Source organism: Eurypyga helias, unplaced genomic scaffold, assembly GCF_000690775.1.
Source record: "Eurypyga helias isolate BGI_N326 unplaced genomic scaffold, ASM69077v1 scaffold16208, whole genome shotgun sequence".
Lineage (NCBI taxonomy): Eukaryota > Metazoa > Chordata > Aves > Eurypygiformes > Eurypygidae > Eurypyga > Eurypyga helias.
The window spans coordinates 15984-43031 of NW_010269044.1; the positions used below are offsets into that span (position 1 = coordinate 15984).

A 27048-nucleotide genomic window follows, 5' to 3' on the forward strand; every position below is an offset into this window, starting at 1 on the left:
TTTCCTTTTGTCCTCCTTTCCTTTGCATACCTTATCATCCTGTGGTAACTCCAGTTGTCTGACAGATCACTGCAAAGTAGAACTAACAAGAAGAGTCACCATAAACTGAATTGTAATTATAGTATCTTTCAAATAGCAAAGAAGTTTTTCTGTACTGTTGTCTTCTCTGTAACAAACCAGATGTTCTAAATCATATCTGCAATGTTTCTTTCTGTCCTGCCAGTAAATAGGTTGAATTTCCTTCAAAGTTTCTAACACCGTCCTACCACTAAGGTTTGCTGTTTCTGAAAACTGATACTGAGAGGCATTTCCTTACAAGCTTCTAAGGACACTCCAGTACAATTCAAGTCAGAGGAACTAAAAAAACCCCATAATAACAATAAAAAAAAAAATCAGGGCCCCAAGACTGAAGACTGATTTCTGAGTTGGTAAATGACCTGGAATTCACATTTTCAGGGGAGCCAACGTGTATGTTCTTAAGCATTGTCTCAGTTCCAGAGCATTTGACTAGAAAAAATTACACATTATCAATGACTCACATCCTTACACAGCTGTAAAACTGTTAAATTTAGGTAAGAGATTGCTTCATTCTGAGGACGTTCAATAATATCAATAACCCAACCTAGTCAAAAGCAGAGTCTTTGAACTGCAAAATTCTATCACAGGCACCGGCCAATACAAGAGAGGGTTTTGAAGAGAGGGGAGCAGGGGGAGGCCCTCTTTCCAACCCGCTGATACTGTGCCTCCAAGCATACAGGCTCTAATTGAACATACAATACTATATGTAAAATGCAAATTAAATACCAGCATCCTTTCTACTTTTTTCAAGAGACTTGTTTCGGCAGTGTGTGAGCCAGTTGGTTAAGTACATGTGTTTAGTTACATAATCCATGAAAAAATGCTCTGTCGCTGGTTTATCCTAAGGCTTCACTGGGTGACCCCTGGTGACCACTTGGTTTTGCTGCTACTCATCAGCTAAGAGAATGTATCCATTTTTCACCATCAAGATGCCAACCTGAGCTGTTTGTTAAAGCAAACTGTTGGTTCTAACTTGAGTGCAACACCCTCATTCACCCAAGTAATTCAAACCAGAACATTGCTACCCTAAATAGCAAAACAAATTTGTTTAGACTCTGCTCCTCCTCTTCAATGAAACCCTAAGTTTACATATTACTCATTTATTTCATATATGTTAAAATGTCACTTATACTGAGAACCATAACTGAAAACATCTGGTAGTTTATTTCACAATCTAGCTATGGATAGCATCCACTATGTTAAAACCCTGGCCTAATCAAGCAGAATAACATCATGCTAATTCTCCTTTCAGCTATGTCCTGACATTCTGAAGCAATCTCTGTGACTGTGCTTTTTAAAGTTTTACTCCTAAGACCTACCAAATACAAATGGATTAAGAAAACCCAGCTCTGTGGGGGACATTTGCTTGCTCCTGTTCCAAGTTCCAGAAAAGGTTTTGACAATAAATGTGCATAGATATGGGTTAGGAAAGCCCCTTAGATAAAGTGTAATTTCAGTACTTCTTTGTGGAAGGTTGATAAAACAGGAAAAAAAATTGAAATCAGTAAATGTTAACTTAGATCTGATATTTTGTTTTGCAAGAAGCAAAATAAAATGCTGTGACATTGCTTTTAGAATAGCTCAATCTTCACCAGGTTATATAAAATTTAAAGCGTCTCAGGTGGAACATTTACTATATTAAGAATTAAACTTCTTTTCTTGCATAAAACAAATACAGTGTTTCATTGATTATTGCTGTGAAAGACACCTTTCACTCTATGGCAACTTGATGTCATGATGCTATTTTACCTGAATCGCTTCAGATTGGATCCTACACAGAGTATGGCTACCATAACTACTGACACATCCCTGCTTGGATACACACACAGTACAGTGCTACATATCACACTGACATGACAGAAAAAAGGGTGATGGGAAAAGACATGCAGAAAGCAAAGGCTTCACTCATCACTGCACTGAGATACCCCAGAATGGCAATCAGGGAGCAAAAAGACCAAGTGTTGAGGCAGACCGATGGAGAGTGGGAACATGGGATTTAATGTTGGCTATAAAGGAAATCCTCACAGCAAACTAAACTCCATTTACATTATCATTTAGGATCACTCAAGCAGAAAGCTGTACAACTTGAACAGAGATTTTAAATGAGATTTGGTTTCAGACGCTGAATGACTGTGTCCAAATCACTGATTTATTAAACCGATCAAAGAAATACTGTAAGGTAAAACTGCCCTAAACCAAAGGGGAGAGCTCTGGAAAGGATGGATGCTTCTAATCCCAGTGTAAAACATGCCCAGCCAACTGTGATTGTCCCATTTCATTCTCCTAGAAGGGATAAGGAGTGATGAATAGGAAAGGATTAGGAAGTCATACTGTAAATACCAAACAGAAGACAGAGAGAGAGATAGAGTGTGTGTGTGTGTATTCTTCAATATTTAGCTATCACTGCTGTTACAGAATTACTTCAGAACACACCGCGATAGGTGACAAAATATCAAACTCTCCACTAAAATTCTTTCATGGCTTATGCTCAAAAAGAAAAAAGAGAATTTAAGAACCCGATATATAAAATTAGCACCATGAGTTGGTTATATTCTTTTCCATTTTATACCACAGACTGCTTTAGGCAGATCAAGTCTCTACTGAAAATAAAGGTTGGAAGGGACAGAGAGTGGTCCTCTTTATCCAGAAATTCTGTTTTTAAAGCCGTCCTCCACCCATCTTTGCTGGAACATATGTAAGCACTTCATCATGCAGAGGAGCATCCTAATCATCAAATCCATGCTATTCTGGGACAAGGTGATCTTAGTGTCTCCTGGTGACACTACTCCATAGCGACCAGTTTTCTTATGCTTTGGATAAGTGAAATCCCAGGCTTGAAAGCTATTCCTGTACTCGTGACTTACGACAGTCTTAATGACTATATAAATATTGTGCAGAGACCCAGCTTAGAAGACTGTCTAGCCTAGTGCATTCAAAATTCACTCTTGAATCCAGGAAATTATTGATTTAAACTGAAAAATTACTCCTTCCTTGTTCTAACGAAGATCCCCAAGTTGGCTAGCGCAATCACTAATGTCTGTTCCAGACACAGCTCAGACAATCCCCCCAGGGGCAGAAAACGCCTGCATGCCTGGTCACCAAAGCATTGGAAATTGTGAAGTCTTGCAACCCACAGAGCAATGAAAAGTCATGTGAGGAAGACTGATGTCAGCAACCTCAAAAATGGCACACGCCCTTGCTTTTCCTGCCTCTTCAATCATAGGCAACTTTGTATTTGTCTACTATGACAGTGAGTACACCAACAAAGCTTATTAGCTTTATCTTGCCAGAAAAACTACACGTTTAATTTATAATGAAGCCAAGAGGCCCCACAGTTGGCTGTTTTCCCAGATCCCTTCAAGAAACCAGAATTTGTCAGTCCCACTACCTATGAGTAATGTTCTATCTTGCCAATCAAGAGGTTATCTCAAGGCAGAAGGAGGACGTAATATTAAAATGACTGCTCCTCTTTGAGGGATACTAAAAAAAAAGATTCCTTCCGTATATGACAGTTTTGCTGAATTGTGGTTTCAGTTTTCTGGAATGCTGGGGCACAAATAATACCAGAAACTCCAGTGGAGTTTTCTTCTAACTTTGCTATTGCTATCCATCTTACGTGACATTATTACAGCAATATGTATCAGTTTAAAACCCTATATTAGCCAGCTACAATAGCTGAACTACAGAACTAACATCATTAACCTCACAGTCTCGTTCCCCTCCTCTGTTTGAACCTACTTATCTAAAAGGAGGAGTGGTTATTCATTACTTCAGGAGAAAAATAATCAAGTACTGTAGTTATTAAAGGCACCAGGCAAGATTCTTTTATAATATCAATATAAATTGAATGTTCTTTATATTATTAGATCTCAAAATAAGAATTTGGCTTGCTATCTTTCACACACATCAGAATAACATTTGATCTTTTAAAAAAGAATATTACCATACATCTGGAAATATAGGTACATATGCTACATATGATCCAGATGTTTTTATTTTTATTGTGGTATGACAAAATGCTCCAAGCAAGAGGGTGTGACATAAAAATAAAGCAGCATTCTCCATCTACGAATTCTAATTTATAATATAGGCAGACATAAAAATTTATTTTGAGTCCAGTAGGTTCCTCTAACATAGCTGCTGCATTGGAAACTGTAACTGTCCACTAAAAATTACTGTAATAGCATAAATATTTTAGTGTGTAAAATCAGTTTTTCAAATTTAACTTATGTCTTCTTGACTAGTTTAGACATCACACATAATTTACTAAATGATCTCCAATTGCATGTCAGGCACCTATGAGTAAATTCACTCACAGATTTTGCTCTTTGAAGTTTAATAAAAGTGATTCTTATGCAACGCTATTCAAAAGCTGCCTAGACATGGTCCTGGGCAACTGACTCCGGGCAGCCCTGCTTGAGCAGGCAGGCTGAAGAAGATGACCTCCAGAGGTCTCTTCCAACCTCAACTATTCCATGATTCTGTGAAGAAAATTTGCCATCAAACTATAATTGCACTGGACAAAGACTCCTAGGAATAGAAAGTCTTGTGCTTCCCACTGGATGTTCAATGCAAAAACATCTTGCGATGTTCTTCAGCAGCAGAAATCTGTGCTTTGGACAACTGTACCAAGTCTCTGACTTCTGGTTTGATGACAAAGCAATTCATACTCTTCACTACAGTGCCAAGAATGTCCAGGAGGCAATTGACTCTTTTCAATAACTACGTATGAAGTATCCTGCAGACAAAAGTCAATTTCACCAACTAACACAAGTGATCATGTACTAGCTTATTATAACCTAAACAACGTATCCGTTACCACAGGCTATGAACTCACTGGAGGGGGTCATAGCAGCACCCAACTTAGAGCTGTGAAATGCATGTTCCTTTGGAAACCAAAAGCCCTTACAATGAGGATGCTGGAGTGCACTTCAAGCTACAAGGCATCTGCAAAGACTGACCTGGATTAGGTAAGAAGGTATGTTATTATAAGGGTTAGAAAGAATAAAAAAAGATCAGATCTCATGAGCTAAAGCTTCTCCTGAGAGGGAAGGGATCTTGCTGACACTGAACCTGAAGTTGTAATAAACTCTGAGATCTGTATGTTAATCAGTTACCTTTAAAACTGAACTTGAAAAATGGTATGAAGAAACAGAGGGATTCCCCTGCCCAAATAATGTCATCTTAGCTGCATCTTCATTAAAAAAAAAAAAAAGGACACACTATGCCATCTGAGCTGGGCTGCAAGTGCTCTGAAAAGTCTCTATGGATTCTCAGAGAAGTGGAGTGTCAAAATGGAAGGGTAAGGATCCTATTTTCCAAGTGGTTATCGCTCACTGTAAAATCAAAATAAATTACGTGTTTTGTCCTCATTTCCCAAGTGGAAATTAAACAACTAACCTCCTTCCTGAATGGCAGAAATGAAAAAATCTCTCAGGACAATTATACGGAACTTGAACTCACATAATGAAGCCTCTCCAGTCTTCTTTGGCACTTCCATTGCTACCACAAGATTTTTTCTAGTGGTATTTTGACAGAGATGAAGGACTAAAAGCTTGCCTAATTTTTCCTATTATTATTCTAACTGAAGATAATACCTCTATCTAAAAATCCCATCCTTCATGGTAAAGCAAGTCTGAAGGGACATCCCAGAAAAGAGAAGGGACTCCAGCATCTTGGAGACAGAAATTTCCAGAAGCTGTTCTAATTTGTTACCCTCTGAAAGCAACAAATTTCCCCCATCATGACTCTCCAGGACACATCTTTGAGCTCACGTCTGTCAGTTTTTATAAAGATGCTGGCACAAGCCTGTGGGGACTTTAGGTCTTGTTTGCGGTGCTTGAAATCTCTGAACTGGGTTTGGAACCAATTCAGTGACATGCCTTGAGAGCGTGAGTAAAAGGAACAGAAGTATAGCTTTTTCTGACAGACAGATTTACAGAAATACTCCTGTTTGTGCACTGCTTGTTAAGCCACTTTTCCTGCAGAAAAGCAGCTATTCCATCAGTCTTACCTGAGCAGAAAGCCCAGCATATCGTCCTACCTCCCTGCAGAAGCTGGGCTGCTGTGCAGACTAATATGATCCCGGAGCACTGTGCTCCTCCTTAAATGTTCACGATTCCAGCATGTAAAAAGCAGAGGATAAGCTTGCCTACAGATACAGTACAGAGGGAATAAACCCTACCCAGTCTGAAACGCGAGGGTATATGCTCACCCACCTAGTAAATGTACAAGCAGAGCATCTTTGTTGGGCCAGCCTACTTTGTGCTTTCTGTACAGTCTGCACAACCAGAGACTCGGACACACGCTGCAGGTTTGAACAGACCCTCGCCTACACTGTTAGGAACACGGGGGTTTTAAGCACCAAGTGTCACCTTAGAGACACTCAAAGGAGCATACAAAAGTCCATCCTGCATTTTATTAATTCTTAGCGAACCATACATGCGTTCATGTGGTAGGCAAGTTCCAGGTCACACCAGGGGAGATGAAACCACCATAAACTGAATGAAATGTTTGAAAACGCAGCTCCTCTGTGCTCTCTCGCCTCTTCAGGGTTGAAGCAGACAAGCTGCCAGAGGAAGTAAATCTACTTCACAGACGAGGGAACGGAAGGAAAATAATCTTTAAAGTGCAAACACTGAACTTTAAAAGTTATGAATGCTAAACTAACACTGCTGTTGTAGTAACTATGATCACTACTGATTTTAAACAGCTAAGTTATAAATTCCATTTCCTCTCTTCTGACACATGGTATTGCTTATCATTAGCATAAGATACTTATTTTGATTTCTAAGCTTTTTGAAAAGCAGAGGGCATTTATTTTCTCTGGAGAAAGACAATGCTTCTTATCCAAGAGCAGGAAAATTGCATTTGGAGTCTTCCCGAATACCAGCTAAACAAGTAACATCAGCACAGCCCCAAAAAAACCCATAAAAACAAACCAACCAACCAAAAAAAAATTATCACACAGTGCATGGGTAGCTGCCAAAAAACACGGCTATGTTCAGACACTAAAACTTCCATTTATTTGCCTGCAGCCGCACTGCACAATGAAGGGAGTGTTAACCCTCCTCCCCAAGACAAAACATGACCTCTCCCCAAAGCACGGGGTGATTGATTCACTGCTGGTGTTTTGGTTTTTTTTCTTCCAGTGTAACTGTTACTTACCTTTTGTCCCCAATGCTATTTCTCTAAAATGCTTTGATTGCCAAATATTGATTTTTTTTCTATTCCTTTTCATCGTGCTCTACCAGCACAGACAGACACATGTGGCAAAGAGAATAAGGAAGCACAATTTAATGTTTTTCAGGTTCAGATTTCAAATTTACCCAGCATGGTCCCTAATTTATTTTCTGACATCCTCACACTGCCTGGAGTTCTAACAATTTAAGACGAGATTTTATGCAAGATATACTTTCAATGAAATGAGGGGTGGGGATGGGAAAATCCTCAATGTCTATGAAACTAAGTTTTTTGCATCGAATTTTGAGACATAAAGCTAAAACTAACTTCTGTAGTCTTAAAATTTCTAGCATTTGACTGCTTCTGTTGTCTCAAACAAAGGTGCTATCAAGCAGCATCACTGTAGGAGCTTAGAACTGGAAAGATTCCAGAATTTAAAATGTGAAGCACATGGTTTCCTCAGCAACCTGGAACATGTATTTTGGTGCCTACTGGGTATCAGTAGTGATGCCAATTGTCATGTTAATTTTTCAGAACTTTGTTGTTCATAATCTTCTTCTGTGTCTTTTATTTGATCTCTAATTGGTCAGTAAATTTTCATTAATTTCTTCATCTGGATTTTAGAACAACAAGAAAGAATAATTTCTATTTCACCACCTTTAATCAACAAAGCCACAATATTAATAGTTCATAAACCAAACTATGCAGTGGCCTGCATCAATGAATCCAAACAGAGACCAATAGTAATGGGTACGTTTTAAATAATTTTTGCTTGAATAACAGAAATTGCAGAAATTTAGTATAGCAGAGTCTCGGGCAGCCCACCTAACAATTTCTTGTCAGTGTCATCAGAATAGGTGATCACACATCTAGAACAGTCACAAAAAAATTTAAAAAAATGTGAACAAAAGTCCAAATAACCAGCAGAGCCATATAGCATTTGGCTGTGGCTATATTAGTAGTAGAGGTGATCTCTAAATTTCAAAAGAAAGTAAACAGCTTTTCCTAAATGGGTAAGTTATGCAAGTTAATGATTTTTCAATAAATTCTTTGCTTTTCAACATCTTTATGATTTTACTTTTTGTTACAGATTTTTCTTTTACATGGCATTAAAAAAAGAAGTGTTCCAAATTGAGTTCATTAGAGCACTCACTTCAAATCCTCAAATCTGAGTGTATGCTGAGGGAAGCTTACTTGGTAAAAACTGGTTGAATGGTATCTACTAAACTAATTCTTAATTCAGTTAAATTTCTTCAACATGTCAACACCTGTACCCCATACCTCCTCATAACTGAAACCAGCAGTTGTATGTTGCTACTGCTCCTTCCTCCAAATAGCCACAGAAAAATATTTCTTAACACTACACATTTTTCACAGTCTTTAACTGTATTCAATTAAAAAAAATGCCTAAGTTCCTGTTAAATCATGTTGGTAAACTTAAAACGAGCATTTAATACCAGATAACTAAGCCAGTAAAAAACCCTATTACTATGACCTCTGAAAATACTTTAAACTGTACCATCTAGATTAGAATAGACAGATTAAAACCTAATCTGTCTGAACATGCCAGTTTATAATCAGATGGAGGAATAAAAAGACTATTGTGCATGGAGGCAAAAAGTTTAAAGGCTGCACTTACAAACATTTACATGAGAGGAACCACAGGCTTCTGGAAGTTCCAGACAGAGGGCAGAAACAGCTGCCTGTACAGTCCAAAAAGGATAGGTGTATATATCGGATAAATACAAAACCTCATTATTTTCTCTAGCACCTGAAGCAGATCTTATGCAAGTTCTCATGACTTCCACAGTACACACACACACACATATATATATGTATATATAATCAGTCCTGTTTGTCCTTAGGTATTTTCTCAAGCTCTGCTGTTCTGTGGCAAAATGCTAAAGAGAATTAGAAAATGCCAACCCCAATCTGTAGAAAATCCCAAACCTGGTCTTAGATTCCTGGTCTGGAGAACCAATTAAAAATTCAGTTAAAGACATGAATCCTAAAACTTCAAAGGACAGAATTTGTGTTCATTTACCCCAGGCCATACAAAAAAAAAAAAAAAAGGAAATTGCATATTGCACCACAAACCTCAGATAAAAGTACTGTGAGCTGGATTCTCCATAAAAATATTCTAGTTCTACTATAGAAACTGAAAAAATTATCTTTGTGTTAAAAAAAATCACAATTTAACTGTTTACGTTAAAGGAAATTATTCCAATAACTTGAAGGCTGAAGCAATTTCAAATCTCTGCAATGTGACTCTAGTTAGCAGCAGGAAAGACATATTACAGCAGCGTTATCCTCTGCTGAGCGATCTAGGAGAACAAGACCTCGAAATCTTTGTATCTAAAAGCTCGGGCCTTTACTTTCCAGTGTGAAGAGACCAGGTACTTTTACTTGAAAGCAGCAAACGAAACTCAAAAAATAGGCTGGCCACATGAACAGACAGGATGAAACTGTCTTAGTATGGATTACAGTGGTCTCAAGAGAACAAGTATTAAACATGAGTAAAAAGAGAACCTTTAGCACTGCCTATAAATGAACCAAGGAAAGATCATCCTCAGGAGTTAAGTAGAGCAAATAAGAAAAAGTGAAAAAACACTCTAAGAGTAAATGGAAGTAAACCAACCTCACTGACATTTAACATTTACGCAAATGTCAGATTCCCCACTACTTGGTTAAACATTCAGCTGGGATCTCAATCAATGTTTGGAGTGTGCATGACCAATTTTGAAAACAGAGAGAGAGCACAGCACAAAAATTAGAAATCTATAAGTGTTTCTAAAAAGATGAACAGTCAAAAAATGAGATCATGAAGACTGGGAATCAGGGCTCAGTTGTAGAATTATTAACGACTCATTTATGGCTAAACTCCATGCCTGAACTTCTATTCCTGCATGAAGTTTGCTGTAACAGAACTGAACATGACCTAAATACTCATGATTCATAGCTATATACTAGAAGAAAAGGCCTTGGCCAGGCAACAGAGATTAATCAATATTCTCAACTATTAAAACTACAAGAATTCCACAGAACTGCTTAAAGGTCTAGGAAAAAAAAAAAAATCACATTCACGGCTTAATACATTGAAAACAAGCTCCAAGAGCAGCTTTCCTAAAAATACAGAGGAAAAAGTATCCTGTAAATTAAAATGTCCTGTGATACATGTATTTCTCTTTTTTCACCATATGTAGCAGCCTTTTGGGAAACATGGCGTGCAATTTGCAAACGAACACCCATCATGACATTCATTGGCAAAGGACTCCATGCCCTTGGGGAAATCTCTCCGATTTCCCTGACAGGGTCTACTTTTTTTTAACCAGACCTCCCCCATTCCACTGACAAGGCCAACATTTTCTTATCCAGAAAGATATGCAGGATAGTCTGAACCCCGATTATCCTGTTCTGGTAGTTCCCAAGAAATACCAAGTATGATAAAATAGCATTTCTAGTGAGAGTTATGCAAAGTTCTTCCTGAACTTTTCTCAGTACGTTACAGAGGACTCACCGTAATTGCTTCTACTGATACAGCCCCCCCCATTCCTTTAGTCACACCCTGAAGTCAGTCACCCAGTGCCCTGTGCTTCATGTCAGCGTGGCTCTGTTAAGGTGGTGGGAGTGAAAGGATTGCTGTTTCAGATGATGTGCCCTCCTACAAATACTTCAGCGACTGCCAACAATGAAGTGGAAGCAGAAACAGCACATGCAACCACTGAACGGCAACAATTTCTGCTCTGAATTCTTTCCATTTTTTTCTTGACAATCTGAAAGCGAAATTCGTCCTTCACCATCCTCCCATGACATAAATGGACTCAACCATTAACCTCCAAAATGCAAATTCTAGTTCAGACTTTCTGACAGACACAGAAATGGAGATGCATCAGAGAGATGTATCTGACCTAGACCTCCACAATCTTACCTTCTTCTGAAGAACGTTAACTTTGCGTTCCTTCACCTCTAACATGTCCTTGAGGTCATGGATCTCTCCTGCCTGAGTCCCCTTCTCCTCTGCCATCTCCTGAATCTGCTTTGTCTTCTTATTTAGCATAGTCTCCTTCTCCTCCAGGCGCAATCGCAACGCATCCACCTAGATTGAGGCACACAGAAACAGGGTTTGTTTAGCACTGAAGGAGAGATATTTCAGAAAAGTTAAACTACACTTCCATAGGGGAAGCACTGTCCAATTACAAATAGATTCAGAAAACTACTATGCCTTAAGACTTAAACATACATACAAGCTTGAGATAAAACAGTTATCACAAGTGGTAGGAGACTAAACAGTAACAATAATAAAATGTTTTATTTCCAAATTATATAAGACCAATGCTCCATCTTGGAAAATCTCAAATCGTACCTCTGTCATAACTCAGTCTGGTGAGATACAAGTCTGGAACTTTTGTCCTCAAAGTAGAAGCCAACAACACAATGTGTTATTGAGAAGTTCTCTCATACGTAGGAAAACTGTCCCCTTTATTTGAAATGTTATTAAAGTTCAGAGCATAAAGCACTGACTCTTAGCACCGAACAGTCACTTCATACTCTAGGTTTTAATCAGAGTATTAGCCGAGCCTGGAGGTAATGAAAGCAGGTCTTTGCGGCCACTGCAGACCAAAATATGGGAAGAGGGTTACCTCAAGGTGGCTAAGAATAGTTTGGCTTAAATAGCAACATAATAGCTTAAACCTAAGATGCATTTTCAGCAAGATGCAGTTTTATATTAGAGATAAAATGGAACAAATGATACAGTTCAGGATATTGTGGGTGCTATTTGGACACATAAACATACTTAAGAGCGTCCATGGCCTCAACAAATTTAGAAACACACTCTGGGAATTCTGTGGTATCACTGAACTTCCAAACTGCATGTTGAGAAGCTTTTGCCTTTCCTTCTACATTTCTGTTAGACAAATGAAACAGAGCTCACAAGACAAAAGAAATGGGAGAAGGAATCAGGGCTATCTGAATATAAATTTGATGAGAAGAATAAGGTCACCACAGAGCACAGCCTAATCTCAAAGACCATTGTGGAATACGAAATCCAACACCACCAACCTGCTCAAGATACCAAAAGAAACCCACTGACCCCTATCCACTCGGCATTAAAAGCTCAAATCTGCCAGCTTGCCTGCTAATCTTATTTGACAGTCTTAGATTTGGTTCCTGTTAGCTGAATCCATTACAGGACATCAGTCACACAGAGTAAACAGGGTGATCAATGAATTTCTTGGACCTTCTGCACAGCATAGGCTAACAGAGACATGAAGTGAAAAGACAACTTGGACAACTCCAGCTAGGGAAAAATTAGGCAGTCCCTATGCTTATGGTATTTTGACCAACATTTAGCTTTAATATGTTATTCTAATTCCATTTTATTTCAATTTGCTAATGGAAAAGTTGCCTCTAAGGCTCTACATTTACAGTACGTTACGCCCACAAAATCCTTTGCTGTTTTGTCCAATTCCTTTTCCACGGAACAATAAGCACTTGCCAATGGGGAAAAGAACTGCCCTGCTCTCCCCATCAGCACAGCAATCCCGCTGCCACCTCTACGTCTGGAGCCTTCTCACTTACACGTATGTTATTAAAAATCACATTCCTGACCTCTCACCCAGCAAGTGGGGCACGGAGTATATTCTGCAGTGGTATTAGAGTACCAGGTACTACCCAAATATGACATAGGATTGCGAGTGTACTGAAAAGTTTAACAGGTGGATCAGACTTTGCCTTCTTTTAAAAACATGCAGTTTTATAGACCATTAGGTGTGTTCTTCTCCAGATAGCCCTAATATTAAAGCTAAGAGTTGCTTTCATACATTATTCTTGAGGAGAAGCTGAAAATCTCCCTCACAAGCAAATCCACATACTCTCAGCAGTTGTGTTGCAAAACATTTGAGACAGTCCAGATGCCTACAGCACAGTATTAAGTGAAAAGAGAACATCTGCAAACAGAAATTTATGCACAGAACGCCTTCCATTTTCTGATTGATTATTCTCTTTGAAGTCTATATTAGCTTATGGTTTGGGGTAAATTGCATTCCTGGTTTTATTTGTGTGAGGTCCCTGCCTAGGAAACCTTAGAAAACACTTTCAAGAATATTTTCAAAGGCTGGCAAGGCACACAATCATCACCTTAGCACTATTCCTGGCAGAACACTGCACTTGTTTATTCATGTCAGCTCAGTTTATGTATGGCATCCTCCCACAGTGACAAGAATTGAGGTCTGCGGCAGTCAGGTGATGCCAACTTCAACAAAGTCAGCTTAAGATTTTCTCTGCACATGGAAACGAGTAGCAAATAGCTACTGAGGTGCTGACGCCCCTTCTCCTGACTTCTACGTCTTGGACGGTGTTTTCTTAACCCTGGGTTAACCTAACTGCTTTCACAGTAATAGAGTGCCATGTCTTTAATTATGCAGGCCAAGTAAAATCTTACAGTACAGCTCAGGCAACTGCTAGCCCTTCATATACAATGGGCTTGCTAACTTCACCTGCATGTATCATCCAATTTCCCATGAAGCTTTTAGCAAAATAAGCCCATTTGTTGCCACCTTCACCACCATAGCCTTCCTGGATAAAGGTACAACAGGTACAACAGGTGCCTCTTTTCAGCCTGAGTACCATACATAAGGTTTAAATTTCTTCACTGTAAGAACTATATATGTAAAACCATTGGGAACCAATGAGTTGTCTTCCCAGATTTTTCAAGTAGCAGTAAATAATACTCTATGACTCTGTTCCTAATACAGTAAAGCTATATATTAAGCACGTAGAATTCCAATTTTCCACGAGGACCCAGGACATTAGCAGCTCCAATGGCTACCAGAATAAACACAGTAAATTACATAGTATTTAATTTAAATTTATTCTTAAGCCCTTTTTAAAATCTTGGAATCTGCAATTAGATTAAAGACTTAGCTTTGAGAATATTTCCAGTTTATAGCTTAGGGAAATCACAAACTTTCAGAAGCCCACTGTGAGTTCAGAACCGACTCAGGAGGTTGAGTCAATAGGACTCAGGTCGCGCATGGATTTTTTTCTCATTTTTACCATCGTCTCCACTGTATAGTAGCAGTCAGGGTATTATGACACTGGTGATTCCTGCTCGGGTTTAGGAAGTGATGCCTAGTAAAAACAGTGCTTTATTCTTTTGCTGACAGTGAGTGATTCTTCCTATCTACCTGCCACCTGTTCAAGCCATGGCTGAACTACTGATTTACATCAGTGACCCATGCCACACTCCAGTTGGTTATATCTGAAAGTACAGTGTCCCCTGTCTTATATCCAAGTCCTGATTGCCCTGTAAGAGCAAAATTCAAAACTTCTATTCTCTGTTGGTATGACTACATTAACGGCAGCAAAAGCAACAGACAGGGTATCAATCCTGAAATATGTATTTAGAGCTTGCTATGGTTCCTAACACGAGCCAGGTACTTTTACAAGTACTTTATTTTTAAAGTAATCTCAAAAATTACTTTTGAAGTAATTCTATGTCAGCACTCAGAATTCAAAGATAATTAAGAAATGCACAGAGGAAGACATGAAATTATATTTGGTATGTGAGGTGAAATTTTGCTTTTACCCTAGAGTAGACATTGCTATGTGAAGTCTCCCAGTACTGAAATGAGTATATTTCAGAAGGGATCTGTTTTTGATATTCTATTACTATCTTGCAAACATATCATATAAACACAATAAGAGTTAAACAGTTTTCCTAACAACATAGCTTGTAATTAAGACTTAAAAGCTGTGTTTACTGGCTGATTTTGAAGGCAGTGGTAGTTCACAAGACTTAATTCTCTATTTTTGACATTGATCTTCCTTATGTATTAGATTAGAGCTGACTCTTCACCTTCCTATACAAACTGCAGCAGTATCCAGTATGGTCTTGTAGAAGAATTGAGAATGAATTCTTTATGAACATAGAGGTCCCAGTTATCTGGACAACTTAGATTACATGGCTACGCCTTGGAGCAGAGGTGCACACACCTGCCTTTGGGCAGAGCCTGTTCAGTTCTTGCTAGGGTTAATAGATTCAATGCGGGACCGATGTACTGCTTCCAGGGCCTGCTCAGGTCAGAAATCAGTTGAACTGTTCTTCCGCAATCTCTAGCGTACGGTATTAAACACAGTATTAAAGAGAACCCAGTTCTGTGAGCTGAGGTTAATGCTGGCAGGTGTCAGCATCAGTTTTAACGTCACTGCTGTTAACAAGTCTTGCCAGAGACACCCAGCTCCCATTCGCACATTCCTCACCACACGTGATCCACTCCATCACTGTCTCTGATTTGGGAAAGTCTACTAGGGTTTCAAAATGCCAGTATAAGCCGCATTAAAGAAGGACCCTTAGAGAATTGTACGTTCTACTGAGACATTCGGTACAAATAAAATACCTCCAGAAGACTGGATTCATTCTTCTACTCAATCTTAACCTGAATTTACCATATGGAACAGACCATTTACAGACCGTGTCAGCTCGGGCAGTATACACGAATAAAGGGGCATGTTCTCACTGATTAATTTAACCTCCCATTGAAGCTACATACCTTCTGGCACTGACCTAGGCTAAAAGGATCATCAGGCAAAACACAAACTTTACATGGATGAAGTCTTAATACCAAAATAAATATTGATTTATTTTTTGTTTTGTTTACAAAGAGATTGTTCATTTTTAGAGCTGTTTTGAAAGGTTCCTTTACAAATTGAAAAGTTAACCACAATATCCTCTCCACCTAATAGCACTCAAGATAAACACCCCCCACACAGTTCACTGTTCATTGTAATTCCAGTGTGTCAGGTGGCAAATCCAATTTTGAAATATTATACCAACATCCTTGCCCCATCTACCTACAGTTTTCTTTAACAGAAGACTAAAAGGCAGATGCTTATGAAGGTGTGCTCTTTTCTCTCAAAACATTTATTTAAATATGACTTTAAAATACCAATCCTCTACGAAGATGTCTGCCAATACATGACAGAAAACGTACCCCTCTCCTTCCCCATAACTCCCTCGGAGTGTACAGAGAAGCCAGTTATTTTTTAATATTGACCAGTGCTGTCAATAAGTGAGGCCAGGCAGAATCTTGTGTTCCTACCCTTTTAGCCCCACAACCACTCCTTACTGAGTCAAAAAAATCATCTTGCACAGTCACTGCAGTTGCTATGTTTCACTTACGATACCTGGAAGCAAGCCATGTGAATAAACTAAAAGCAGCAAGGAGAAAATCTCTCTGGCTCCCCCCACTCCCCCCTCCACCTTTCAGTACCATTTTATTCGTAAAAAAGAGTTTACACGTTTCAGAGGAAGAATCAGATTGGTTTTATACTGTGATGCTCTAAGAGAATCTCATTTGGAAGAGGCCAGTGAAGAACAAATAGTCTCAATGATAATTTAGTTATATTAGAAGTTAGAGAACAGAATAATTTCCTATATTAAAAAAACTCCTTTGGCCTTAAGTTAAAATAACATCGAAATGTTCTAAATAACTATCAAGAGTATCTATTAATGGTATATAACAAAGTCTTTTTGTTTTTAATTACTCTGCTTAAATTGTTTATATTTTATATGAATAAATACGTTTACCTACCACCACAGCTGAAATTATGATTGTCTGCTGAAGTCTTTTGACTTGTTAATAAAGCTCATTCATTCAAGAACTTCACCTCTCATGGGCAGAAAAGCGCTGCCTTTTATTATTTAAAAGTAAGAAGGGAAATGTGTTTCTGTCTTCGTAGGTCTGTCACAATACTGCCCAGTGATTTAATACATTCATATTCTTTTCAATCACTGTAAGGGATCAAACCCTGTAATTTACATTTTGAAATGTTTATTTACCTAATACCTACCTTCCAATGATATTTTGAAACGTAAATATTTTTTAAAATAAACATGTAGGCATCTAGGGTACATTCCTGACTAGCAAAAAAGAATGAACAAATTTAGCAAGACATTTGTGAATGTAAACTAGCACACTTCCACAGCTATACCAACTAATGCAAACGAACCCTGTCTGAAGTGAATAGCCCAAAAGTATCACTTTAAAATAAAAGTAGAAATTCAAAATTAAGGTTTCTAGCTTGTAGAATTAAGTCACAACCGAAGTTGGTCATTTAACCCATTTTTTTTTCTATCAAATAAGAAACTAGGAAGGGAAGTTTTAAACTGCATTTAAAAATAAAAAGATGAGATTTCGAGTGCATACATTTCTTTTTTTGTTCCAGAGAAGCTTAAGAGCTCTCCATCTGCTAGCTCCTCCCTGTTCAGTCACCTCAAATTATTTACCCAGCTGAAGTTATCTGTTGATAAAATCAAGTTTAACACAGAGCTGTCATTCTCAGTTTGTACTTAAAGGTTAAAACTCCTTCCTTTATTTCAGACTTGGATACACCTGTGGGCCCTGTCTGCATTTTCTTCCATATCTCTGTCAGTTAAATCTAATAACTAAAGATATTCTCTCTCCCTGCAGGACTTGTGTCACTCACTCATTCACTGTCATGTCTAGAACACTACTGCTTTACGGGAAACTGATTCTGCAATTTCAAATTCTACCTAAATCTGAGAACAATCAGAAAAGGCATCTTAGGACATCAAAAGACATTGACTGTGTAACTTGACTTGTGCCTGAGGACAAGGCCATGTGCACCCATGGATTCACTGAACATGGCTTAAGGAAAGCTACACAAGGGTAAAAAGTTCCAACAAATTCTCTCACACTCTTGCAGTATGGAATCTTTCTGCCAGTGTTACCCACAAATTTTCTGCAGGCCTATTTCATAGCTCCTTTGGCTTTTTCCTGCTTTAGCCCCAACACCACAAATATTTCCTGATGCATGACCGCCACCTTTTGGACTTCTGCTAACACTACAATTTTGCAAGCCAGGGGATTGAAATGCTGTCTTCACACAACATTTCATGCTCGTTCTTCAAGAATGTCCAGAAGCAATAAATTTATACGATACTTATTATCCATTTGATGTTCAGATATATGCTTTTGTCTTACATAATATGGAAATTTATGAAGCATTTGTTATCGAAACACAGCTTTGAAAATATTTTTCCTTTCCTTGGAATATGCATCATAAAACATGAAAGCCCATATTTCAGGTGTAAGCACAGGCTTACATGCAAGAGCTCCTGTACGTGCTGACAGTAGCAGTGAAGCCTCAGCAAGTCGTGTACTGCTACTGAAACACTCTTCCTTTCTCTGCTCTCTTCTCAGCTACAAGGTCACTGAAAATAAATACCCCCAGCTCAGGCATTGAGACTTCCAATTTAGCTGCGTCTAAGAAAAGCAATATTAGTGTCTGACTGCATGTTAATGGAGCATGTTGTACAACTGTGTATTCATCCACAGGAATATGCGTGCACTTATACACACACAGTTGTCTTTATGATCAATCCCTGGTCTAAAGAATCAAACATACAACCAAAGACCCAACGTGCTCAGAACAAGCAGTATTGAACTGGGAATGTTTAACCTAGGCAAGAAGAAAAGAAACAATGCTTTTAAGCTCTATGAAAAGCCAGTAAGGACAGAATTGCTCATCGCACCTCTGTCTGCAGGATAGCAGCTCTTTGCTCTTTAGCTGTAAGAGACTCTTTCAGAACTTCAATATGTTGCTTGCTGTCAGAGAACTGATTTGTGAGGGTCTCCAGCTTTGTCTGCAAGGCCAGCAGCTCAGTGTCTTTGCGCGACAGCTCCTGTTTGACCTGACCAATCTGAAAAAGAAAGAAAAGATGGGCAAAAGAAAAACAATTTATACCATCCGCACAAAAATAATTATAAATTCACATAACTACCAGCAAACAGTATGATACCCTAAACTCATCCCACGGAACTGTGAAGCCTTCATCTATCTATCTTCATTCAGTGGAAGGCCAGCAAAAGTTTGTGTCATGAGCAAAAGATGTAAGGAAAACGAGGGGGGGAGCAATAGCGTGAATTTGTTCAAGAGAGGTTCTTTTTAACAGACAGTCTGTTCTTAGTCATCTTTCAAAGGACTGACCAAACCCAGCTACTCAGCAGGGATAAGCTTTTAATGAAGATGAAGCAGAAGTGCAATGAGAATGTACCCTTACCCACTAGTATCAGAAAAGGTGGGATACCTATAGGTCTCTCTCAGAAACATGATGTTTGCTGTGATGTGCCAAACCAGTGAGTTTCCATCCATCTCTCTGCCCATCAATCCAGCCTCACGCTTACAGAGAACATAAGGACACCTTTCCTTTTCCCACCATTTACAAAACCCACATTTCAACCTTCTAAGAAATACCTTCTTAATTTATGGAAGCTTTTTAAAGCAGATGCAAACACAAATCAAAACCACATGAGCACCATTTTTGGAACTGCACTTTGTTGAGAGAAATTTGCTTAATTTAATTTAGTTAATTAAACCAGTACAGAAATGCCAATTTATTTTAACAAATGTAGGTTGGATTATCATTTAAAAACAGTAAGAAATTTTAGAATTAAAATATTGAAATAAGATGAAAACTCATTCTAAGAGAGAACCAAGGACAATTTTGATGTAAATCTGCAGAAAAACAGTATTTTTTAATTAAAGAGGACAGGGAAGGTAGACTAATGTCCAAATTTATAACCTGCTTTCTGGTTTGCCTCCAACACATCTCACAGAATAAAATAGTAATGTTTTACTTTTACATGTTGTATAGCAGAGGTGAACATATATCGAAAAAATAGTTTTCCCTTTTTTAACTTGAACAAATTTGTTTGAGGCATTAAAAACCCAAAATCTCTCAATCCCTAAAGTATGTTGTTCAGGGCTTAAAAACAGAAATTAAAGGACATCACAAATAAAAAAAAACTGTCCAGGTCATCTTCCATTTTTGGAAATGCATCAAGAACAAAATTAAGTTGATATAAGTTTTGATGTATCTCAAAACATCTCACACTATTTTTTTAAAAAGGGATAATGGGAAGGAGTTTAAAAAGAATTCAGTTTATAGAACTATTGAATATTTCACTTAATTTAAACATATGAGATTATTTTTTCATATTTTTACTGAAAGCAAGTACGTCCATAGAATGATTTCACCACCACCTTAAGTTATACAGAGAAGCACTGACATTAGCAGCACTCCTGCTATCACTGACAGGCCCATACAACCACTTGCTCAGTACTGCTAGGCACAGCCAAATAGCAGGGGAGAGATGAACTATTTACTGCTCATTACGTTTTCTGGGGTATATAAACAAAAAAGCATCCTTAAAAATTTCAGATGACACAAACTTTTTAATCCAGTTGATACCCTGAATTATAGTAAAACTTTCTCAAACCATTTTCATCTTTCTTTGAAAAGATAAACTCCTTTTGGAGTAATCTCAGAAGAGATGTGCACCCCAAATACTCATGTTTGGGTGAAATCCTCTCATCTAAACACAACCACGTTTCATTACATTAACATTCCCAAGTAGCACCCTAAGATCATTCTCTCCCGAAACCCCCATTTCAGAGCTGTAAGCCCACACTGTCGATGTGCTAAAGCTCTTCAGGAAGAATGCAGTGCATACCATTCCAAGTTGCAAGGGAAAATAAAGCAGCATTAAGTGCTCACATCTCTTCTCAGTAAGACACTATGACCACTCAGAGCAAAGGAATAACCTAAATTCATGCTGCTAAAATTAAACTATCAGTTTTAAAAAGCATTCAGCATCCAGCTTTTGTTATTTTTTGTGAAACGATGTTAAGAGAGTTCAACAAGTGTTTTCAAACTATGTTTGTTCTACTCAGAAAAGCAAATCTCTGAAAAGTCTGGCCCCAAACTGGGTGCTGAATACTTCTGAAAATCAGCTTCCACAGGGAAGAGTAAGTTACTGCTAAAACAGCCCATACCATTAAAAACCCAGTAACAAAACAGGCACAGATGTTCAGTTGAAGAGTGATGTTATGGACAGCAAAACCACGTAAAAGGTAGATACAAGGCTGAGCAGGCTGTTAGTTCTACTGTTATATCAAGTCGTAAAGAAGTTAGGAGAAGAAAAGTTACCCCAAAAGCCAGAGAGCTAGCAAGCCCTAGTGAACGGCCACTGCACACAAAAGATAAATCTTACTGCAGAGACCTCAGCCTGGAGACCAGCCACTCTTTTTTTCAGGTCCTCCCCTTGAGCCTCTTTGGCACTTAGCTCTTCCTTCAGTTGCTCTACCTGTCACGACATTATTATGCTTATAAATACTCATTATTTGTCAGCTTCTAGTTAGCCTGCGTGAATCCAAGTAACTAAAAGTGACAAAGAACTGGACAGCAGGGTCAACACTGGGCACTCATTTGCTCTTCCATTCTTCGTTAAGTCTTCTCAAAAGTTTAGTGCCTCTGCAATTTCATACAGGCTGCCAGACAAGAATCCAATTATGAAACAAAGATGTACAGTTATGGTTATGTTCATAGATGTCAAGTATGGGGCACCCAACCGTTTTGAAACCGGAATTCATGAGGAAGTGAGGACAGGAAAAGGGACATTTTTCAGCTTAAGAGAAGTAAAGTTGTCAAGATATAGTCACAGATGACTATACAATAGAATACTGAAAAAAAATAATGTGCAATTACAAAACAAGGTAGGACAGCAAGATCCAGATTGGAGCTGGCCATGAGTCATGAGTGAATAGCTATCAAAAAGGAGCACAGTTTCTGCAGGAAAATAAATGAGCAGACACAGTAGATGGAAGAGATACAGAAACTGAGTAGCTGAACACATCTATAAGCACACGGAGGGGAGAAGGGGAAAGTGAAGAGTTGCTAACAAGGGAAGAAGGAAAGAAGTAAGAAAGAAGAAAGGATGGAAGGAGGAGGTGCTAAAATCATCTCTCCATTCCAAATTTGAAGGGGGTATCCTTCAATTCCTAGAAGCAACTCAGTGGGATAAAGGGCAGAAATATAAAAGAACATATACGATTATCTCATGGTAAATCAGTGAGCTGGCATGAGGGAAGTGGAAGAAACAAGCACTTATTACATGTTTCTACGTTTGGGCAAGTAACACTTCTCCAAGAAACTGTCTCCAGCATTCATTTTCCAACAAATAATTTCAAGCAGCACAAATGCAGTCGGTTACAATTGTTCAGGACCTAGTTAAGTAATTTTCAACCTCTGTTCCAGGGATCTGTACACTCATTGCAGGGAGTACACAAAAGCTAAGTGAGAAAAGCAGTACTGCTCACAGTCTATTCAAATTTACTGGACAAGGTGGCCTGAATCTTCATTAGAAAATGTCAGGGGCCACCAAAAGACTGAAAAACACTACTTCGGGAGAAACAAAGAATGAACTGACTTTCGGCTATAGACAATTCGGTAGTCAGTGTCGACCTTTCTACCTGAGGATCAACATGTCTCACTGCTGTATTTGTCCTCTATTCCCAACAGCATAAATTAATGTTGTCACAACCGCTGTTTTAGAACCTATTCTCGTTCTGACTCCACTACTGGAAGGAGAGTGTAATGGAAAGTCATGATAGTGACAGTTCATGAACCACCACCATTATAACAATTTAAAATTCTCTTAAATATTTTTAAGTTATCATAGCAGCTTCATGGCAGAGTACAAATAAATTCTGTTTCCCAGCACCTGAATGGGAACCCAGACCGTCACTCCTTACTGAAGTATGAAAATTATTCTCATCTGTTTGCTAAGCTCAGTTTATCTTACTACTGTCATTTGTTTTCTCAATACCTTATTTTTCATGAATTTGGAATGACTACGGTACACCTCCATTTGTTTCATTTCCTCTTCACGTTCCTCTGTGCTCAGAGCTCCATTTGACTTCAACATCTGAATCTCCTCTTCCAAATCCCGGAGGCCACGCTCCATGGAAGAAATTTTTGAATCCTGAAAATGATTCACAGAGACAGATGAAGATATACAGTCAGATGATTTGTTAATATACCATTGGAGTTAAAAAAAGAAAAGAAATAACTTGTTGGACATGTACCTGCCCTTGAAATTTACTCCTTAAGTTCCTACAGAAATCAGTCTACACCTCTTTACACAACATCTGGCTGAGCGCTCAAGTACTCATTTTTCAATTTTTTATACCTTTCAAGGAAACCAAGAGTTCAGTGCTGAAAGAGAACATGGCTAGGGGCAGGGACACAGTATATGTGTATATATGAATAAATAAAGGAACATGAAAAAAAGTTGCCTTGTAATGTGAAGCTGGCCTAAACCAGAGAAATTTCATTCTAATTGAATAAACAGCAAAATGTGAGTGCAAGAGTGGCAAAAAAATGGGTTTGTGCTACTAGTAATTTAAATGGAGTCACAAATGGAGAACATAAAAAGCATCATAAACAAGAAACGGATGCAAAAATTGAGTTTTGAGTAGATAATCTAGTTTTGACTAGATAAAGCAATAGAGGATTGTTCAAGTACTCCGGCTCATATATACAACATATAAAACATTTCCATGGTTAAAAATATATATCTGGAAAAATTAAAAAATTAATCTACCATCATTATAGTTTTACAGGATGATTAGAGGTTTTCAATCTACTTGGTTTACTGTTTCTTTAGAAATCTTATCTGTCAGGAACAGCAAGATCAGATTCATAAATCACACAGAGCTTCATGCATACTCATGAACACTGATATGCATTTATAAATTGTAATCTCTTAAAGCACTCTATTTTTTCTTATTCAACTTCTCCAAAGCACTGCACCTTTCCCAAAATACAGGTAGGATTTGAAACTACCTTCCATTCTTTCACAGACCAATCCTTTTTATTTTTTATCAGACCAATCCCGATAATCAAAAGCATAGCTGAAAAAAAGCAAGAAGGATTTTCAAATAAAGGTGTTTATTCATGAGAGAAGATTTTTCTAGAGGGCCATTATGAAGGTCTAGTTGGATCTCCTGCTTAATTTTTGATGCTGAGGTTAAAATCGGTAAGGCTGACTTTTGCAACAAAAAATTAAGAGAGGTATTTAGGTGAAGTGATACGTTGTAATTTATAACACTATTTAGTTTCTGCGCTCACATCATTTCCCAGAAATGCCAGTGTTTCTCTTTTGATAGTAATGATGGCTTATTGTTACCAGATGGTCAATTAGTTTTCATTACTACGGACCACAAAGATGACTAATAAAAGAAACACAGTAATTAAAGGCTCCAGAGTAGAAAGATGGGAAATTACCACTGAAAGCATTGAGATGGAATGGAAAGAGTTGGAAGGGTAAAAAATAAGGAAAATAAAAGGGACAGATAAAGGAGGAGGGAAAAAAGGAGGACAAGAAAATGGAAGAGAATAGTGTGCAAAGAGAGTTTCCAATTTTTTAACCGTATTTGTCCAAACCCTGTCTGGAGTACTTCATGGACTGTACCGTATGAAATATTATTGCATAAAGCTGTATAAACCACACAGTCCACTTGTGGCTCCTGAGCTCTTGGCAAATTGCCATTGTTCCATTAGATACTTGAGTTAATGGTTTAAGAATTCAATCACAACTTCATCTAGAAAAGTTACATTAACGATGACATACAGACATCTTTCTATATGACCCATTCTTTAAGTGGGTTCTGAGTTTGCAAATTGCTCACTTTGTTGACACACAGAACACAAAGCAGTATTTCAAATATTTATAATATAAAAAGAAAATAACCCATATCATTATAAAAACCTACTAATCCATCATTCCCATCCTTGTGATACAATGGACTCTTGGTTAACTCAAAGAAATCTGCATATGCTGCTGCTGGCAGACAGAGGCAGGTTTCTATTGTGTCATGAAGCAGCTCCATCTATTCACTGATGAATAATAAAATATAAAGCAACAATAAATTATAAAAACAGTACAAAAGAAATATTTTTATTTGAAATTAGAAGACTGACAGAAGTGTATGGTATTTGGTAGAGTCACCTTTCATATGAAAACCCATTTTCCAGAGAACAAACTCTACTGCTGCTTATATGCAATTGTTTACCTTCATCTCAATAACAGTTTGCAGAGCCTTTGTCTTGGCTGTGTCAGGAGCATTTTCAAATCGACGATGGATCTCCTATACCAGCAGAAAAGAAAGCAAGAGTTAGCCTAATGGCATTTCCTCCCACTTACCAGATACAAACAAAATCACTAGAGGTTTCTCTTTCTAAACCGGAGCATAATTCAATGCTGCTTTCTGCTGTTACCAGTTCATACACTGTTTTATCATTTCTCATATTAAAGAAAGGATAGGCAAAATTGATTCAACAAAATCACAGCCTCAATTAAAAAGACACAACAGAAACTGCATCTTTGACTACCTACTTACTCAAACTGTTGAGATGACAGCGGAGCCAACTAAAAACTCCTACCGTCTGCCTGCTAAACTGACCTGAGCTATTACTAGTTTCTCTTGGAAGACATAGCCATAATTTATGTGACTAGGCATCTTTGTACTTACTCAAAATAAACTGTTGAGATGACAGCGGAGCCAACTAAAAACTCCTACCGTCTGCCTGCTAAACTGACCTGAGCTATTACTAGTTTCTCTTGGAAGACATAGCCATAATTTATGTGACTAGATGCTCACTGAAAACGATAAGCCTGTGCTTTCTGTTTCAACAAGCTATAGGGTGTAGCTGTGTTGCTAACTCTTTTTCCAACTTCTTTACCCCAGAGTAGCAATGTCTAATTATACATAATGAAAATCTTTCTCCACTGGGTCTCAGATGTAGTCGAAAGTACATGACTGGATAGCTCATTGCTCTAGAAGCTCAGAGTACACAGACAGGAGCACAGAAAAGTCCACGTGATATTTCTGTTGATGTGAATTCACACAACTCAGAAGTCAGAGAATGCTTCAGAAGTCAGAGAATTCACAGAAGTCAGAGAATTCACAGAAGTCAGAATGCTTCAGACTGCTCACTAAGGAATAAAGTGATAAAAAGCTGAAAACAACTTGTTCTACTACGTAAAGTAGTTAGGGGTTTCAAACCAACAAATGGGAACACAGGAGAAAATCTATTATCTATTCCACCTTATTCGTCTTAAAATAATATTGTCCTTACACCACACACACTAATGTTAAATGTAGGAATGTGAATATTGTTGGAATGTTAATATTATATGACATAAAAATACTTTGGTGTCCATAGAATACGCACTGTAACGCCGGTTAACCTAACAACAAATTGTATGGGTGCGCACACACGCTGTTTAAGCACACTCTCCCCTAAATACCTAAAAGCCCAATTAAAAAAGCCATCCACAAATTTGGATTGTCATTAGACATGGTCAAGAGATAACATTTTATATGGTAGTCATATATGCAACTTGCTCCATATCATTAATTATTTGAATGAGACAGGTAGAGTTGTATAGTGCTTTTCAAAATACTGAAAAGATTGTTAAGTGTTCTTACATAGCTGTGAGGCGAGTAAGATAAAAATGTTTAGTGATATAACAAGGTCCACAAGAAGAATTTTGCATAAATCTGGTACAAGGACACTGGTGTAAATTGATGTCTGTGAAGGGTAATAACAAGAAAACCCAGTAGGAAGTTTGTCTTTAAATACTATACCTGTGTTATTTCCTGAGAAGCTATTTTTACAAGTCTGTTTGCAGTGTAGGGTGGTATTTTCTGAAATAAAAAATACCTCCTGAAAAAATAAACCAGAAAATCCCTCTAAATATATTTGTTCTCCCATAGTCAACAAAAAACCTGAGAGCCTCTGGTCATTTATCACTGAGACCATATAGACCGGAGTGGAGCAATACCATTATTATTATTATTCTACCTACCTGTACTTGCATTCACATAATGAATTTACTCAAACCTAAACAGCCTACC

At 38.0% G+C, this 27048-nt stretch overlaps 1 protein-coding gene across 1 annotated transcript in view; it reads right to left on the reverse strand.

The window, feature by feature from the left end:
* The window catches only part of LOC104504720 (ELKS/Rab6-interacting/CAST family member 1-like), a gene marked incomplete at its 3' end in the record, with an annotated part of 63445 nt that overhangs the window by 15445 nt on the left and 20952 nt on the right, over positions 1-27048 (reverse strand). Inside the window, exons 3-7 of the mRNA XM_010157967.1 lie at positions 25201-25275; positions 22953-23108; positions 21339-21431; positions 18818-18985; positions 11189-11356 (exon numbers count right to left, since the gene is read on the reverse strand). Coding sequence (XP_010156269.1) covers positions 11189-11356; positions 18818-18985; positions 21339-21431; positions 22953-23108; positions 25201-25275 — 660 coding nt within the window. The remainder of the gene's footprint in view (positions 1-11188; positions 11357-18817; positions 18986-21338; positions 21432-22952; positions 23109-25200; positions 25276-27048) is intronic.